Source organism: Amia ocellicauda, chromosome 1 (genome assembly GCF_036373705.1).
Source record: "Amia ocellicauda isolate fAmiCal2 chromosome 1, fAmiCal2.hap1, whole genome shotgun sequence".
Classification (NCBI taxonomy): domain Eukaryota; kingdom Metazoa; phylum Chordata; class Actinopteri; order Amiiformes; family Amiidae; genus Amia; species Amia ocellicauda.
In genome coordinates this window covers 22,242,772-22,259,293 of record NC_089850.1, presented here as the reverse complement: position 1 = coordinate 22,259,293, position 16,522 = coordinate 22,242,772, and the positions used below count along the sequence as shown (strand labels likewise).

Sequence of the window (16,522 nt, the reverse complement as noted above, 5' to 3'; positions counted from 1 at the left end):
GCTCAGTCTTGCCATGGTGTATGACTTTTGACAGTAAACTGTCTTCAGCAACCGCACCTTGTTAGCTGAGTTTGGCTGTTCCTCACTCAGTTTTATTCCTCCTACACAGCTGTTTCTGTTTCAGTTAATGATTGTGTTTCAACCTACATATTGAATTGATGATCATTAGCACCTATTTGGTATAATTGTTTAATCATATACCTGACTATATGCCTACAAAATCCTTGATTTTGTGCAAGTAATTTAGATTTTCCTTCTGTTCACTCACTTTGCATTTAGTTAATTGATAAATATAATCGATTAACATGTCTATTTTTGAAAGGATTCTTACTTTACAGCATTTTCTCACATCTCACTAAAACTTTTGCACAGTACTGTATGTATGTATGTATGTATATGTGTGTGTGTGTGTGTGTGTGTGTGTGTGTGTGTGTGTGTGTGTGTGTGTGTGTGTGTGTGTGTGTGTGTAGACATTTTAGGAAACTGGCACTTAAGTGATAAGTTTTAAAAATAAATATTGCATAACATTGTTTTATAGCAGTAAGTCAGCAATCAGATTGTGAGTGCTTTAAGCATACCACCATTATACTATCTTTTCACGGTGTGCTCTCTTGCATGCTTTATGCTGATGATGTAGCACTTCCTAATGTTGCACAATCTATATACCTTCACCAATATGTCTGTCACAGTGAGATCAGGTAGTTAGATTACTAATGTAGTCGAGTGCCAAAAATCGGGTAAAAGGTATTCAGTCAGTTCTGTATAATCCCACACAGTAGAAGTAAAATGACCGCGCAATGTTTTCAAGATCATGTTAGTGAGCTGGGACGTACTGTTTAGACCTCACACACTAGTGAAAGTTTCTTAATGCAGACACTAAAGCCTTCAACCCCGGATCGCTGTGATAATGATGTTGAATTAACGTTCAAACCACGCACAATCGTTTAGTTCTTTCTAACTAATCTCAACGGTGAATCCAGAAGCGTGGAAAAGAGAAAGCAAGAACATACTGTACTACACTTTAAACGAAAGAAGAAAACACAGGAAAGCCTTTTGACCATAGAGTAGAGAGAGGGACGTGTCTCTGCAGATCAAAGGCACTTTCACAAGTTTCGACAGTTTCAAAGGGAGGATGAGATTGTTGCCTTTAATGAACTGTGTCCCTGGATCTTCTTGGTTGGATCGTTTGTTTTTTACTACTGCTTGCCAATGAAACACCATCTAAATCAGGAGCCGATTCATTTAATCTGAACGCGACATACGAATCTTTGTTTTTAACTGATGCAAGTATTTTCAATTAAAAGATCTAGCATGCTTTGGCCAAACTGCTTTAACGCCCTGGTTTGTATTATAACTTTTGAACTCTCCGTTACGTTGTGTCAGTACAGAAAGGGGTTTAGGCACTCCGCAGTGTTGGATGAGCATGGCAAATACCACATGAGATGGAAATACGATGAAAATACCATCACTTTCGAAATCCAAGTGGAAACCAATGGATATATTGGATTTGGCTTGTCTCCCAATGGAGCAATGGCGTTATCAGACATTGTGATTGGGGGAGTGGAAAAAGGGAAGCCCTACTTACAGGTATGCCGGGATATGAGTTGTCTGCTTTGTAAAGCACAAAACCTGTTTAACAATGTCGATAAAATTAATCCATTGAAGTAAATTGTTTAATTGATTAAATTTTTATGAGACGTATACGATTACAGTATTTGTATATATTAACTTGTAAAAGCAGTATTAAGTGCATGCGGTTCATTTATATACATTGAACAAAATAAAATTGGGGGGGTTATTATTAGTTTTAAAATGCTGTTCACAGAGGGGAATAATTTAATTAACATAGACTGCATGGGCGTGAAATACTAGACATTTTTAACCCATTCACAATCTCAATGACACTTGCATTGACCAATGTACATCACTGTGTGGTTAAAACAAATACTACCGACTACATTAAAATAAGTTTAAAATGGTATTCACAATATGTAAAACCAACAATGCAGATACATCCACCAATGGTAAAGAAATCGGCACAGCAGTCTACTGGCAGTGGTTTTGCACTGGATTTTAATTATCCTGTTCCGACACAGGCCATAGTCCCACACTGAATAATAGCCTGCAGCCAAACCACCTTTGTCAGACCTCAGCAATGTAACATGGCAGTGCCTGCTCATTGCATTCCTGGAAAGCCTGCTAGAAAGAATCAGGTACTATAGCAGTAGGTGCTATTGAACCAGCAGGTGGCATTTTATTTCTTGAAGCAAAAATAAGGAAAACATTGTAGCAATCCCCTTACAAGTAACAGTCTAGCTTTCCCCCAACAACAACACGTTGTATATATATATATATACTACCACATAACTGTGTATAATGTATTGGTGATAAAGATTAATTTGTGAATATTTACAGGTGATATGAAAGTGTAACTGGAAATTAATTAAAAAGGTATACAGTATGTTTGTATTTAAAAGCTCAACATTAGTTTTGGTATGAACGTATGAATCAAATTTTCAAATCCCTTAGTTCTTATTATACTAATATAAAGTGAAACAATGTATTACAAACCTATAGCCTTTTATTGATATTTTAATATCTGTTGTTACAAGGTTAACAGTTTCTTTGTTCAGCATCCCAGCTTTTAAAAATAGAAAATATGAAGCACTACACTTAGTGCACAGTCTAAGTTTTGTGACAGATTTTCTTGTTGTCAGACTTCATATTGTAAGTGGATTGTATTTAAATTGTACAGATTATTATCCAAATGCTTACATCCAACCATTTGTTTGTCGTTTATCCAGATGTATGTGGAAGGGAAGTTACTATTGTTCTTGTTCATCAGTTTATTATCCTCAGTCTGTCATGATTCATTTTAATATGTTTTCAACAGGATTATTTTGCAGACACAAGCAGACAAGTCCTAAGAGATGATCAACAGAATTACCATCTGGAATATGCATCAGAAAATAACACCCACACTGTCCTGGCTTTCAGCAGAGATCTGGACACTTGTGACAGAAATGACAAACTTATTACGGTATGTGGTTGAAATATAATACAATACAGCCAGTGAGTTTTCATTCACTTGTATTTCAGAAATCATTTGGCTGCAATTTTAAAAATGTTAGAGAAAACATCTAATGCAACATTTAGTAAAAATGTCACAATACATATAATTAGACAATAGATCAAGATTGCATTTGTTCTTGTAAGGTTATTATGGAGTCATAAATAACATTAAAACATAACTAACATGAACAATATTCAATAGCTACAGTGGAGTGAGAAAAGTAATCACTGCTTATATGCTTTGCATCACTAGGAGAGCACTATAAGAGTGATATGGGCTTATCATAATGAAGATTGTGGACTTGCTGTACCGAAATACCATGGAGTGAACAGGGGAAGGAAGAGCTTGCGTTTACTAAACCCAGGAAGTTATGCTTCTATCCCATCAGAGACTACCTTCTTTGACCTAAGGAATCATAACGTAAGTGGATTTTTTTCTGTTATTAAATCACACTTTTGTATCTATTGCAAAGAAAATGCATGTTAATATTTAATCTATTTCTTTAAGACAGATGCTAGTGCCTTTTAAGGATACAACCTACTGGTGTAAACTATTTAAAATCCCCAAACTGGACAGAAAACACCATGTCATCAGGGTAAGTGAATACATGTTTAATGAAGGACCACTGATTCTAGTCTCTGAGCCTACCAGCCTACTACCAAACTACTTGGAAACAGCACAATTGTGCATTTCACTGTTCTAGAATATGTATGTAAAGAGGACATAAACAGAAAATAGACAGCAATTAAATGGAATAAAAAATGGGGGGAAAAGAAGCATGTTGTATTAAGTTAGGAATTTATACACACTGTTATACACTGCATTATAGACACAGTCAACATAATCTTTTTTTCTTGACCATGTATTAAATGAAACAGTATATGTGCTTGTGATTCCAATTTTATTTTTCTTTCCCATCTTCAGTACAATTCCTGTTATGGCCTAAATAGGTTAAGACAATTTGTCTTCCCAACCTGGGAAGGTTTCAGTATTTGAATTTCAAGCAGAGGCTAATTTGTCTAGGGTATTCCATTAAAAGTAACTTACGTGGCACATTTCTCACTTAGTCCTCCAGAATGTGAATGTTCAAATACAAGGACAAAAAGTCTCCAAAGAAGGCTAACCACATCCTGTTTACTGTGCAAATATGAAAATGATTGTAAATCTGCGCCTGGTTATGTTGTGAAGTATTGTTAAATAATTTTAAGCATTTGTAAGGACTGATAACATGTCTATGTTAATAACGCTATTCCTACTTAAAAATAAATAACTTGGCTTTTGGATGGGGCTTCAATTAGATTTTATTTTCAGTTTCCTAATTAAAATAATGGGCATGAACATTTTTAAGGTTTTTCTGCTATGTGCCACCTCAAGATATACATCATTTGCTAAATTACTGGAATTGATCAAGCATGAAATATTATTTGAACACCAAAATACATGATTCAAATAACAAGCAGAGTAATACATAATTCATCATTTGTAGTTATCTGAAATAAAGATATGTTCTTAGTCATATTCTGCTTTCATTTTATTATGTTTTCAGAGTTCCTTACCATTTTGTGGCATTAAAGAATTACATTATGGGAAAATCAACATTTAATTTAATAATCAAGTAATACAGAGAATATCTATAAAATATGCTACCATAAACAACTCCTCAATATGGTTTATATTAGGAATCTACTTATTTCACTCCATCGGGAGTACAGAACATTCAACCTATTTTAAAACTTTAACTATTTTCAATTGTAGTTTAAAGAGGCTAAAAAGTACTATTTAGAATAGTCTTATTTTCATATTTTCTTCATCCTGAATGTATTATTTGTGGGTTGTCCTGATTCATTCAGTTAGGCTCATTTTCTCCTGTATCTACTCAGGTCAGTTCATGTTCTAAAGCACACCTGTGTTTTGTTTTGAATGAATTTAATTCATTTAAGACTAGTTTCTTTATAAATATAGGTACAACCTTCAAATTATATCTACTAAACACTTCATCATGTTCAAAACCTTCAATCATTCTATAATTTCAAAAAGCACCTAATTACAGGGAGTTGCATATATCAGTTTGACACTAGTATTAAAAAGCTTGTGATAAACTTAAATAAAGTTTTCATGTACATTGGCTTTTAGATGTTAGAAACATTTCACATGAAACTTTGCGAGTAACAACTACAATCTAGAAACATTTATAAAATAGGGTAATTTTACTTTAGTCAAATATCTAACCTGTCTACAAAATTCTTGCAAGTATTAGCATTAGTACACATTAGGAATTTACATTTATAATTATCAAAAAGAGGACAATGAATCTAAAGAAATAACCTATTAAAGGGACAATGCTGGTAAACAATAATAAAACAATGACCAGCTTTCAGCTTATCAACTTCTATCATATATTTTGAAAAAGATATGCCAATGAAGGAAAATGGGTGAGAGATCAACTTTAAAATAGCCCCTTCAATTTGTATGCTCTTTGGCATTAAAGTCAACAAATAACTGTTAACGTGCAGAGAACAGATTCAATAGAAAAAATGTGTATCAAAGTGTCATCATTTTTGACGTAAGTGGTTATTAAATACTTGCTTTTGGATAGGGCCATGACTTTTAAATACTTTGTTGTGTTGTGGTTGATTTAAGTAATAACATTGTTCCTGAGTAGGGTCAAAAAATGTTTAATGCATAAATGTAATGGTTTATTTACACACTCTTAAAATACCCTAAATATACACTCACCTAAAGGATTATTAGGAACACCATACTAATACTGTGTTTGACCCCCTTTCGCCTTCAGAACTGCCTTAATTCTACGTGGCATTGATTCAACAAGGTGCTGAAAGCATTCTTTAGAAACGTTGGCCCATATTGATAGGATAGCATCTTGCAGTTGATGGAGATTTGTGGGATGCACATCCAGGGCACGAAGCTCCCGTTCCACCACATCCCAAAGATGCTCTATTGGGTTGAGATCTGGTGACTGTGGGGGCCAGTTTAGTACAGTGAACTCATTGTCATGTTCAAGAAACCAATTTAAAATGATTCGACCTTTGTGACATGGTGCATTATCCTGCTGGAAGTAGCCATCAGAGGATGGGTACATGGTGGTCATAAAGGGATGGACATGGTCAGAAACAATGCTCAGGTAGGCCGTGGCATTTAAACGATGCCCAATTGGCACTAAGGGGCCTAAAGTGTGCCAAGAAAACATCCCCCACACCATTACACCACCACCACCAGCCTGCACAGTGGTAACAAGGCATGATGGATCCATGTTCTCATTCTGTTTACGCCAAATTCTGACTCTACCATCTGAATGTCTCAACAAAAATCGAGACTCATCAGACCAGGCAACATTTTTCCAGTCTTCAACTGTCCAATTTTGGTGAGCTTGTGCAAATTGTAGCCTCTTTTTCCTATTTGTAGTGGAGATGAGTGGTACCCGGTTGGGTCTTCTGCTGTTGTAGCCCATCCGCCTCAAGGTTGTACGTGTTGTGGCTTCACAAATGCTTTGCTGCATACCTCGGTTGTAACGAGTGGTTATTTCAGTCAAAGTTGCTCTTCTATCAGCTTGAATCAGTCGGCCCATTCTCCTCTGACCTCTAGCATCAATAAGGCATTTTCGACCCACAGGACTGCCGCATACTGGATGTTTTTCCCTTTTCACACCATTCTTTGTAAACCCTAGAAATGGTTGTGCGTGAAAATCCCAGTAACTGAGCAGATTGTGAAATACTCAGACCGGCCCGTCTGGCACCAACAACCATGCCACGCTCAAAATTGCTTAAATCACCTTTCTTTCCCATTCAGACATTCAGTTTGGAGTTCAGGAGATTGTCTTGACCAGGACCACACCCCTAAATGCATTGAAGCAACTGCCATGTGATTGGTTGGTTAGATAATTGCATTAATGAGAAATTGAACAGGTGTTCCTAATAATCCTTTAGGTGAGTGTATATCCCCAACTAATGGTAATGATACATAATACTACACACAATCTCATAAGAATGTAAGTTAAACACCCGTTTATAATTTTTTGCTGACATTTTTTTTCACACAACCCCTTACCATTCTCTGGAGTTTATTTGCATATATATTTTGAGACTTTTCTCATTAATCATTACAACGTTAATAGCTTTAACTCAAATTAATGTAACAGGATTCTCCGTTGTGTTGTCGATGGATGTCGTAATATCAGTGGAAAAGATTATTCATAAAGCTTTCAATCTACTGTTTTTATGGCAAGCCAAATCTGCAATTCAATTTAAGATATCTTTACTTTTAATTTGAGATATCTCTAAATGACAATTTGGCTTGCCATACTGTTTTATAGACATTTTAACTACTCTTACCTAAAAAAAATGTTACCCAAGGTAAGACTTCATGAATCTCATTCACTGTGTACTAATAGCAATATCTGAGCCATCAATCTTTGCACCAAATGGTTCAATCTGTACTCTGACAGTCAATGAGCAGTGGTCATTTTATTTATATATATTCTTACCATACGTATACCTGACATGTTTGATTAGGGGTGGGTGATATGCAAAAAACATAATATCACAGTATTGTAAACCTGATATGAGCAGGCCTGTATTAAGCTATTTGGAGGCCCAGGGCTACTGACATTACAGGGTTCCCCCCCTTGGAGACCCTCCCATCCTAATAATACTGTACAATCAGCTGATAGTCCTGTACTCTGCTCTCATGCACAATCTCATACAATATCAACACAATCATCAATCATGTCATTCGAATAGGCAGTGCACAGCGTTACCACTCACATCACAGTAGCTATGGCATGCAAAATAATATGGTAGTCAGCACTACCACTAGCTCTCATTACCGACTGCATCGTTTCGAATTAAATCACCGCTAGTTGTAGTCGATGGGACCATGTTATCAGGCATGATGTGACATTAGACAAAAACATAGTGTAGTCGGCACTACACTAATCATGTGGCCTCCAGTAGGCAAGTATTTGGTGCTACTCTCAAGGCTCCTTAACATTACAAAGTATAAAAACACATTTGACTGACCATTGCTAGATTTTATGCTTTCTTGCCTTCAAACTTGAGAATTCCATAATAATGTCTGTGAAGTCCAGGTGGCGAAGCAGGTCATGTTCAATCGACATGAGACTTAAATGATTGAGTCTCTGTTGCCCCGTAGTTGACCTAAGCCGGTGCTTAACCAGTGCCAACTTTGAAAATGACCGCTTACCCCCCGAGTTTGTGAGGAAAATAAGGTGGTAAGGTGAAGGTAAGGTGAGGAAAATCCTCAGTGTAATATCCACATTTGGAAATACAAATTGCAGCTGTTTCTTCCGTAGCATTTGGAACAAGTTCCTTGGAGATGTGTCCTTGTGTCCTTTGAGAAATGAATGAACTGTATCAACTCATCAACAAAGTCCTCCTGTAGATCATTGTGATACCTCACTTGTAATTTGTGGGCAGCCGTGCCTACTTCATCGTTAGACAGAGACATTCGATTTTTCAAAAAGCTGAAGTGGGCGCATGTTTCTTTGTATGCGTCGTGCCTGTGTTTTAACTAAGTGTTCAATTTGTCAATCATTGCAAAAAACACCTCGACACGAAATTTGTCTTTTCCTGACAAAATGTGTTCCGGCTCCACTGACTCATCTGATTGACGTTTTCTCTTTATTTGTCGACTCTTCTCACCCTTGAACTCTTGTGAAACGTTATCTGACGTGTCCTTTGCTTTTTCCTCAAATGTGTCAAACTGCATACGCAGGTCCTCAACAAAATCAATGAGGGAGCTTACTAAGTTCACTGCTGTTACCAGGTCTAGATCTACAGCTTGGAGGGCAATGCTAGTGGACTGAAAGTGTTGAAGTACTGTATTCCAAAATATGCATAGAAAGGCCGTTTCTAGCTTTGTCATTTGATTGAAAAGGGATTGCGCATCAGCACGTGTGCTAGAATCCTGTGTTGTATCTGAAAGGTTTTTCAAGGACTCCTGAATATTTGCATAATTCAGGAAAAGGCCTTTGGTGGCCTGTGCATGAGCTAACCATCGTGTGTCAGACAGGTCTTTGAGTGTCTCCACACACTTGTTTTCATTTGGGTCAAGTTCATCTTTGATCAATTTACAGTGGCAGGGTGATGCAGAGTAGAAGTTAAAGAGTGACTGAATAATGTGGAAAAAATTGTTTGCCTCCATGCAGCAATCCATGCTGCTCATTCCCACTAAATTAAGAGAGTGAGCTGCACAGGGAATCCAGTCTGCTAGAGGATTCACCTCTTGTATGCGCAATCTCAATCCCTTATATGTTCCGCTCATGTTACTGGCATTTCAAAACACTGTCCTCTACAGTTCTGAAGATCAATGTTTATGCTGTCTAAAACGTTTGTTACTGACTGAAAAAGTGATTCACCCGTGTGGCTAAGGATTGGTAGAAATGTCAGGAAACGTTTGTAAATCTGGCCCTCCAGTTACACGTAGCGAATAACAAACGTCAACTGGTCAATGTGTGAAACGTCGGGAGTAGAATCAACTACGATGGAAAAATACTTTGCCTTTTGCACCTGAAGTATTATTTCAGCTAGTACCCTCTGTCCCATTAAAGCAATGAATTCCTCGCAGATAGTGGATGATAAATATGAGGTAGTCCCCCTTACCTTATTCCCATACTTCCTCATGTGTTCAGCAAGAAAAGCATCGAACTGACAAAGTAATTCCAAAATGCCAAGATAAAATCGGGTAACCGAAGAGTTCATTGTCTCCTCTAAAGGCGAGACCGCGCTCTGCCAGAAATTTGATCACAGAAACAACCCGACTGAGTACCTCACTCCAGTATGCCTGTTCCTCTTGACACTGTGTTTTAAGCGCAGCATCTATACCGTTGATCTTAGTACGGGCAATCCATGTTAGCATTGCATTTCGGTGGGAGCTACTAGCCTCATGCTCCTCTACATGAGCATTTGCATGTTTCCAGTCACTGAATCGATTAAATGCTGATGAACGTGTCCCTTCTTGAAATAGACGACAAATGAAAAAATACACATTGTGGGGGGAGGGTGAGTTAAGGAGCCACTCTTGTGGCACGCACTCCCCGTTTTTGAGGGTTCATGTGAATAAAGTTTTTGAGAGGCATCTGCATTGAGTTTTGTAAATTCTCTCTGAGGTGGAAAAATTACTGTCTTTATTCTGGCAAATAAGGGGGCCCTCACCCAGTGTGATCTCACCTCCTCAGTTATCGGACCCCAACATGCTGTATCAGAACTAGCAATATAGCAATATTATCTGTTTCGTAAGTTTCTCCCGCCTTAAGTTCACAGTTCAATGGCTGGCTCTCATTTTGCTCATCTGCTGTGGCTGTGCACTCAGCGCTAACCGACTTGCCGCTCTCTGCTCGCTCCTCTGACTCTGTGGCTCTTCCTCACTTTCATTCTTCTGACACTGACTTTTAAAGAATGTAGTTAGTTTTGGTGTACTATTTATAACCTCTTCGGCTTTAGCTAGTTTGAGTTTAGTGATTTTTTTTTTTTTTGCAGCTCTCTCCTATTTCTATGACATGTTTGCCGCTAGCTACTCAGCTTACTTTATTTTAGTTGAACGCCAGTGGGTATAGCTAGCATAAGATTTTTTTATTGCGTCAAATAACTACAGCTTGCCAAAAGGACACAACACATTTTAAAAAAGGCAAATTGTTTAGTTTAGTCCATGCTTTTTTTTAATTGGCTAACCGTTATCAGTTTGACTATACAGGGATGGCAGGGCCCTGGGCATCAGCCCATGTAGCCCATTGGCTTAACACAGCCCTGGATATGAGCAACGTATATCATGATATTTAAAATATTTGTTTCAAGTATTAATTTTAACAGTACTTATATACCCTTAAATGGACAGTGATGCAGTTGATGTGGTGCACTGATGAAAGCAAAGATCAATTCAACAAACCTTTAATTTGGTCTGCCACAGAATAGCATGTAAACAGAGGCATCATGCAGCTAAATGTTTTGGGGGGGCACAGTTGGAAAACAAATTATGATTGTTACAAATGCTTTTAACTACACATATAGAGTATTCCAAGTTATTTTAAGTGAAAATGTACTTTATTGTACTGCTCTACACACATATTCAATAGTATTGCTCTGCTGTTTTTGTTGTATTCTAGCCACAGGTATTTCTGATACCAGTTACTGTTAAAACATCTTTGCTTGGTTCCAAACAACACTGGCTGAGTGGGACCCCTTCGTATATTAATCTCTTGCCAGTCAATCTTTTGGCATGAATAAAGTTCTTTTTTTTTTTTTTTTTAGTCCTTAAAAATCATGTGTATACTGCATTGTACAAACTATTAGAACAATCAGGTAATTTTTTACTAGTTGTTCAAAACAGCTTTTTAGTCCCACTTGAAAGTATTAGAAATGCATTTATTTAATTTTGATTAACTATTTTTAACTGTCACCCCAGAAAATCACTCTTAACACCACCTCTGACCTTTCTGAACCTGACTGGTGCTGGTACTACTGATACTACAGCAGGCTTCAGGGTAGACTTCAGTCACAGTGGCTTTAAAATTGTTTTTGGAATATTCTGCTCTGCATCCTCGCTCAAAATATTTTTTTCTTTTTTTTTAAACACTCAACAATAATAATTAAGTTTAGTCACATCTACATGTATTTGTGCATCACCAAATGTACTAATTGTAAACGTACACTGCTCTCCACATTTGTTATACCTTATTCAATGCAACAAACATTTTTTTTTTGATAAATACATGCAAATAAAACACTACAGGGTTTCTGCAGCATTATTCAGGCCGCCTGCCAAAAACCGGTGCCGCCTGGCCAAACACATGCATGAATGGAAAAAAATAACCAAAAAACATTTATGCTCTCCCTCTGCTCATTCGCCACGGCTAAACCCGATCCGCAAGCACCTCAATAATCCCCCTACAAGTTTATTGGATCTGAATGATTAGTGTATGAATAATTTTGAATCTTGTTTTTGAACAAATATGCAAATTTATGCTGGACAATTATTTGTTTTGGCTAAATCCATTACTGAATGTTTGAAAATAGTAATGTTGTCATTAATTTATGCAGCAAATACTGAATGTGTACATTTATTTATGTCGATAAAACCCACTGTAGTCTATGAAGGATGTGAATAATTCTGGAGGCAACTATTGATTTTTTTTTTCCTTCTCTGCAAACTTAGGTTAATTGAAATGCAGGAAAGCACCTAAATAATAATAAAGTACAAAAGTAACATGACTGACAGCAATTTAGGCTGTATAACACAGTTACACAAAAACATGTAATAGATTTACTATTTTTTGTAAAAAGACGTTTATAGAAACATGTTGTCGCTGCCTTAAACAATAGTACGAGAGATAAAACAACAATGCCTATATAGAGATTTTATTTCCTTAAATAATATTTTAAGCAGGTTGCATACTTATTACAAACAGAACATTAACACAAAAAAATGAAATTTTGGGTTAGAAAAACATTTTAACATTTCAAGACTGCACAATATATATGCTTCAAACTATCATGAATAAACAAGATAAACTAATATGCCTAAACAAAGGGAATTTTGAAGAACATGATGCAATATTCAGTGTGTGATGTACTGTACCTGCTGTCTTGCAGTGCAACAGAAACATGGCAGCGTGAGGTACACGCTCGATGATGCACATGTGCTGATTAAGTTGCTGTTGCTAAATTGCATTCTGAAGTGGTGAGGGATCATCTAAGATAAATCATATTTACTGGAATATTTCTACAAAAGTTTGAAATAAAAAATATGAACAATGGAAACAATTTGGGTGGGCACATGCACCCCTGTAGCCCCAATGGCATGATGCCACTGCATGGTAGTCTAGTTAAAACCATAATATATCTAATCTACAGAGTTCATACCCTCCTTTTTACCAGGGCATTTTCTTAATATTTTTGGAAAGTTACAAAATTTGCCGGTTTCATTTGTTTCTCCCTGCTTACTAGTCACCAATCACTTCATGTCACCATGTTAGCAAAGATGATATGCTAGAGATTCAGCGGCGCACCTGCTGAATGTAACACTTTGCTCAGATACAGTCTGTCCTCTGTGCCTTTCTCAAATGTCAACACCTCTATACTTTCTCAAATAATACTGAAAAAAATGTATCAGCTTGCAGCTTACAATTTAAAAAAAAGTAACAACCGGTCAATATTTTACTATGAATAAAAGAGTGCCAATATGGGTTATACATTTAGAGTAAAGTATGTTTTTTTTAAGTTTTGTCAATAAAGCATTAAGGTTATGTCAGGAAAATATACTCATACGAACATATATACGAACATAAATATAAAATATACTAGTATTTCATTTACGCATTATAATTACATTTCTTGACATCTTTAAAATGTATTGCTATGTGTGTTTATCAATATAAAAATATAATACATGCCTTTCTGGACTATTTTTGGAATGCAGGACTTAACATGGGTAGCCTAATGAGTCTTAACTATAGTGTTTGGTGAAAACAAAGATGTATTTAATGTATTTATAGTTAAAGCCTGAGCAGAACATATTACAGACCCTGATTAACCAACCAAGAATTTCAAATGTCATGTTGCTAAGGCAACACTACCATCTGACCTTGGAATGTTTGAACAGACCATGAACACAAAACAAAGGCTTTCCAGTTAGGAAGCATACTGAACTAATGCCAAAAAGACATGATTTCTCCTTCTTTTCTTTATCTGGGGTTCCCAATGCATCATTAATTGAGTTGTGTGCTAGCCTTCTTTTATTTGGCCTCTTTAGACTACTGTATTTTGTCTCTTGAATTAAATGAGGCAAATTAGATAATAGACATTGGAAACAGTCTCTCTTTTAGCTGACAAATACATTCCAGCGTTAATATTCACCCTGTGGAATTTATGTGTAGAAGATGTCAAATTAAATGTTTTATTCTATATTAAATGTCCTTATCGTCTTTAAGAAAAAAACATTCTGTAGCTACTGTATATTAGCCTATATAACAAACATTTATGTTCCTAGCCAAAGACATAAATACTTACAAGTACTCCTGACAAATAATGCCTATAGAAAGTCAAAATGTTCACCTTGTTGTTGCATTTAAAGCCTGGAATTAAATTACATTACATATATATTACAATATTGTTTTTTTGATATTTATCTACACATTCTACCCTACAACTTCCAAATGAATAAAATAAAAACTGAAATTGCTTGGTTTGTTAAGTGTCCACCCTCCTTGTAATAGCAAAGCTAAATTAGCTCAAACCACCTTCAAAATCACAAACCAAATTGGTCTGTGTTAAATTGTAGTGATCCACATGATTTCAGCATAACTTCAGCAGTTCCTATAGGTTCCTTCTGCTGGGTAGTGCGTTTCCAAACAAAGACTCAACCATGAGCACCAAGGAGCTTTCAAAAGAACTGTCTGGCACAGATCAAGGGATGGGTATAAAAAAATCAAAGGACTTGAATATCCCTTGGAGCAAGGTCAAGGCGATCATTAAAAAGTGGAAGGTGTTTGGCACAACCAAGACTCTGCCTAGATCAGGTCATCCCTCTAAACTAGATGACAGAGCAAGAAGAAGACTAATCAGATAGGTTAGCAATAGGCCAATGGCAACTTTGTTAGAGCTACAGGCTTTTATGGCCAATACTGGTCAAAGTGTGCATATGACAACATCCAAAGAACTCCACAAATCAGGCCTGTATGGTTTTCAAGAAAGCCCACCTTGAATCCTCTGGATATTCAGTATCCATGTGCAGAAAAGTTCTTTAGCGTGACAAAATGAAAACTGAAATATTTGGCCTAAAATCAAAGCCCTACTGTGTGGCATGGTGGTGAAACATTATGTTATGGCAATGTTTCTCATTGATAGGGACTGGTGTACGTGTTAGTATAGAAGGGAAAATTTGTGGAGCAAAACATAGAAAATCACTTTAGGAAAACCTGCTGCACTCTGCAAGAAAGCTGAATCTGGGATGGAAGTTCACCTTTCAGCATGTCAATGACCCAAAGCACACATTCAAAACTACGCTGTGGTGGCTAAGGAACAAAAAGGTAAATGCCCTTGGTGTCCCAGTCAGAGCCTAAATCAATGCTCCCTAAGGAACTTGACAGAGCTTGAACAGTTTTGTAAAGGAGAAAGTTGAAATATTGCCAAATCTAGGTGTGCACAGTTGGTAGAGACCTATCCCAACAGACTCACAGCTGCAATTGCTGCCAAGGGTTCTTCCACCAAGTATTATCTCAGGGGGTGGAGACTTATACAATGATGACATTTCAACTGTGTATTTTTAATACACACACACATATTTTATTTATTTATTTATTTATTTATTTATTTTTCCCCACAATTAAAAATGTTTTCTCCTTAACAGTGTGGAGTATGGTGTATAGAGAAGTGAAAAAGTACTAATTTAAGCACATGAAACATTGAGGCACTGACACAACAAAATGTGAAAAAAGATCAGGTGGGTGTAGACTTTTTATGGGCACTGTATATCCGTTTCAGTGATGGATCTCATCTATAAGTGTTCTATCATTTATTATTTAACTTATTTTATTGTCTTTCCAGCAGGAATAATGACAGTTGTCATACTTATTATTAAACTCTAATGCTCTGAGTGTCTATAGGATTGTTTACACTACCATTTCTGAGCAGGATCAAATGTATCGGTATATTTGGTCAGGATCAGTGGTGTCGCGTCTACACTGACAATTGATCTTTCAGCTACCACAGGGGTCTTCGCATGAGCACTATCACAGAAGTCCAATCTTAATGAGATGCATATAATATATATGCAATTATATGCATATAATTCTGGAGCTATATCAAAAACTGTCCTTTTATCTCATTACAAATTATTCTAACAAGTATAACCAATGCATTTGCATATTTATTCCACAACCGAAGCATTATAAATAAACATGCTAATATTTTTGCTAACATAAAATAACAACCCATTTAGTGTTAGGTTTATCCATATTTTATTTATAATATGGGAAGTAGGGAACTGTTCTCTTATCTGCTCCACTGATGTGAAGGCTGTTTGTCTGCCCCCTGCCTCTAAAACAAACACGCCGCCGCAGTGCATGCCAGAACTTGAGCTGGTCAAGCATTTACACTGCCAGGATCACATGCAGATCCTGATCTGTACCATCTAAATATTTGTTTTTATTATTCCAAGGACTATTCAGAAATGTCTCCTATACCAAGTAGAGTGTAATTCATAGTTCATAAATAATAAAGTCACATCATTCATTCAATTGTTCAATATGTAGCTTCAAAGAATTTGAACAAAAAACTTTGAGAAAAACTGATGGGAAGAATGTATACATATTTTTCAATATATCCCGCTGATCTTAAAACAGGCTTCACAGTATGATTTCACAAATATATTTTAGTAAGGCTTTTAGAAGCTTCAAATAGTGAAAAACTTCAAAGTGTT

The 16,522-nt window shown here is 36.4% G+C and overlaps 1 protein-coding gene across 2 annotated transcripts in view; it reads left to right on the top strand.

The window, feature by feature from the left end:
- Nucleotides 1–877: 877 nt before the first annotated feature.
- The window catches only part of moxd1 (monooxygenase, DBH-like 1), a 38,003-nt gene continuing 22,358 nt past the window's right edge, over nucleotides 878–16,522 (top strand). For both annotated transcript variants that reach the window (XM_066699197.1, XM_066699188.1), the window contains exons 1-4: nucleotides 878–1,587; nucleotides 2,894–3,040; nucleotides 3,326–3,493; nucleotides 3,585–3,668. In XM_066699197.1, coding sequence (XP_066555294.1) covers nucleotides 1,282–1,587; nucleotides 2,894–3,040; nucleotides 3,326–3,493; nucleotides 3,585–3,668 — 705 coding nt within the window. In that variant the 5' untranslated portion in view covers nucleotides 878–1,281. The remainder of the gene's footprint in view (nucleotides 1,588–2,893; nucleotides 3,041–3,325; nucleotides 3,494–3,584; nucleotides 3,669–16,522) is intronic.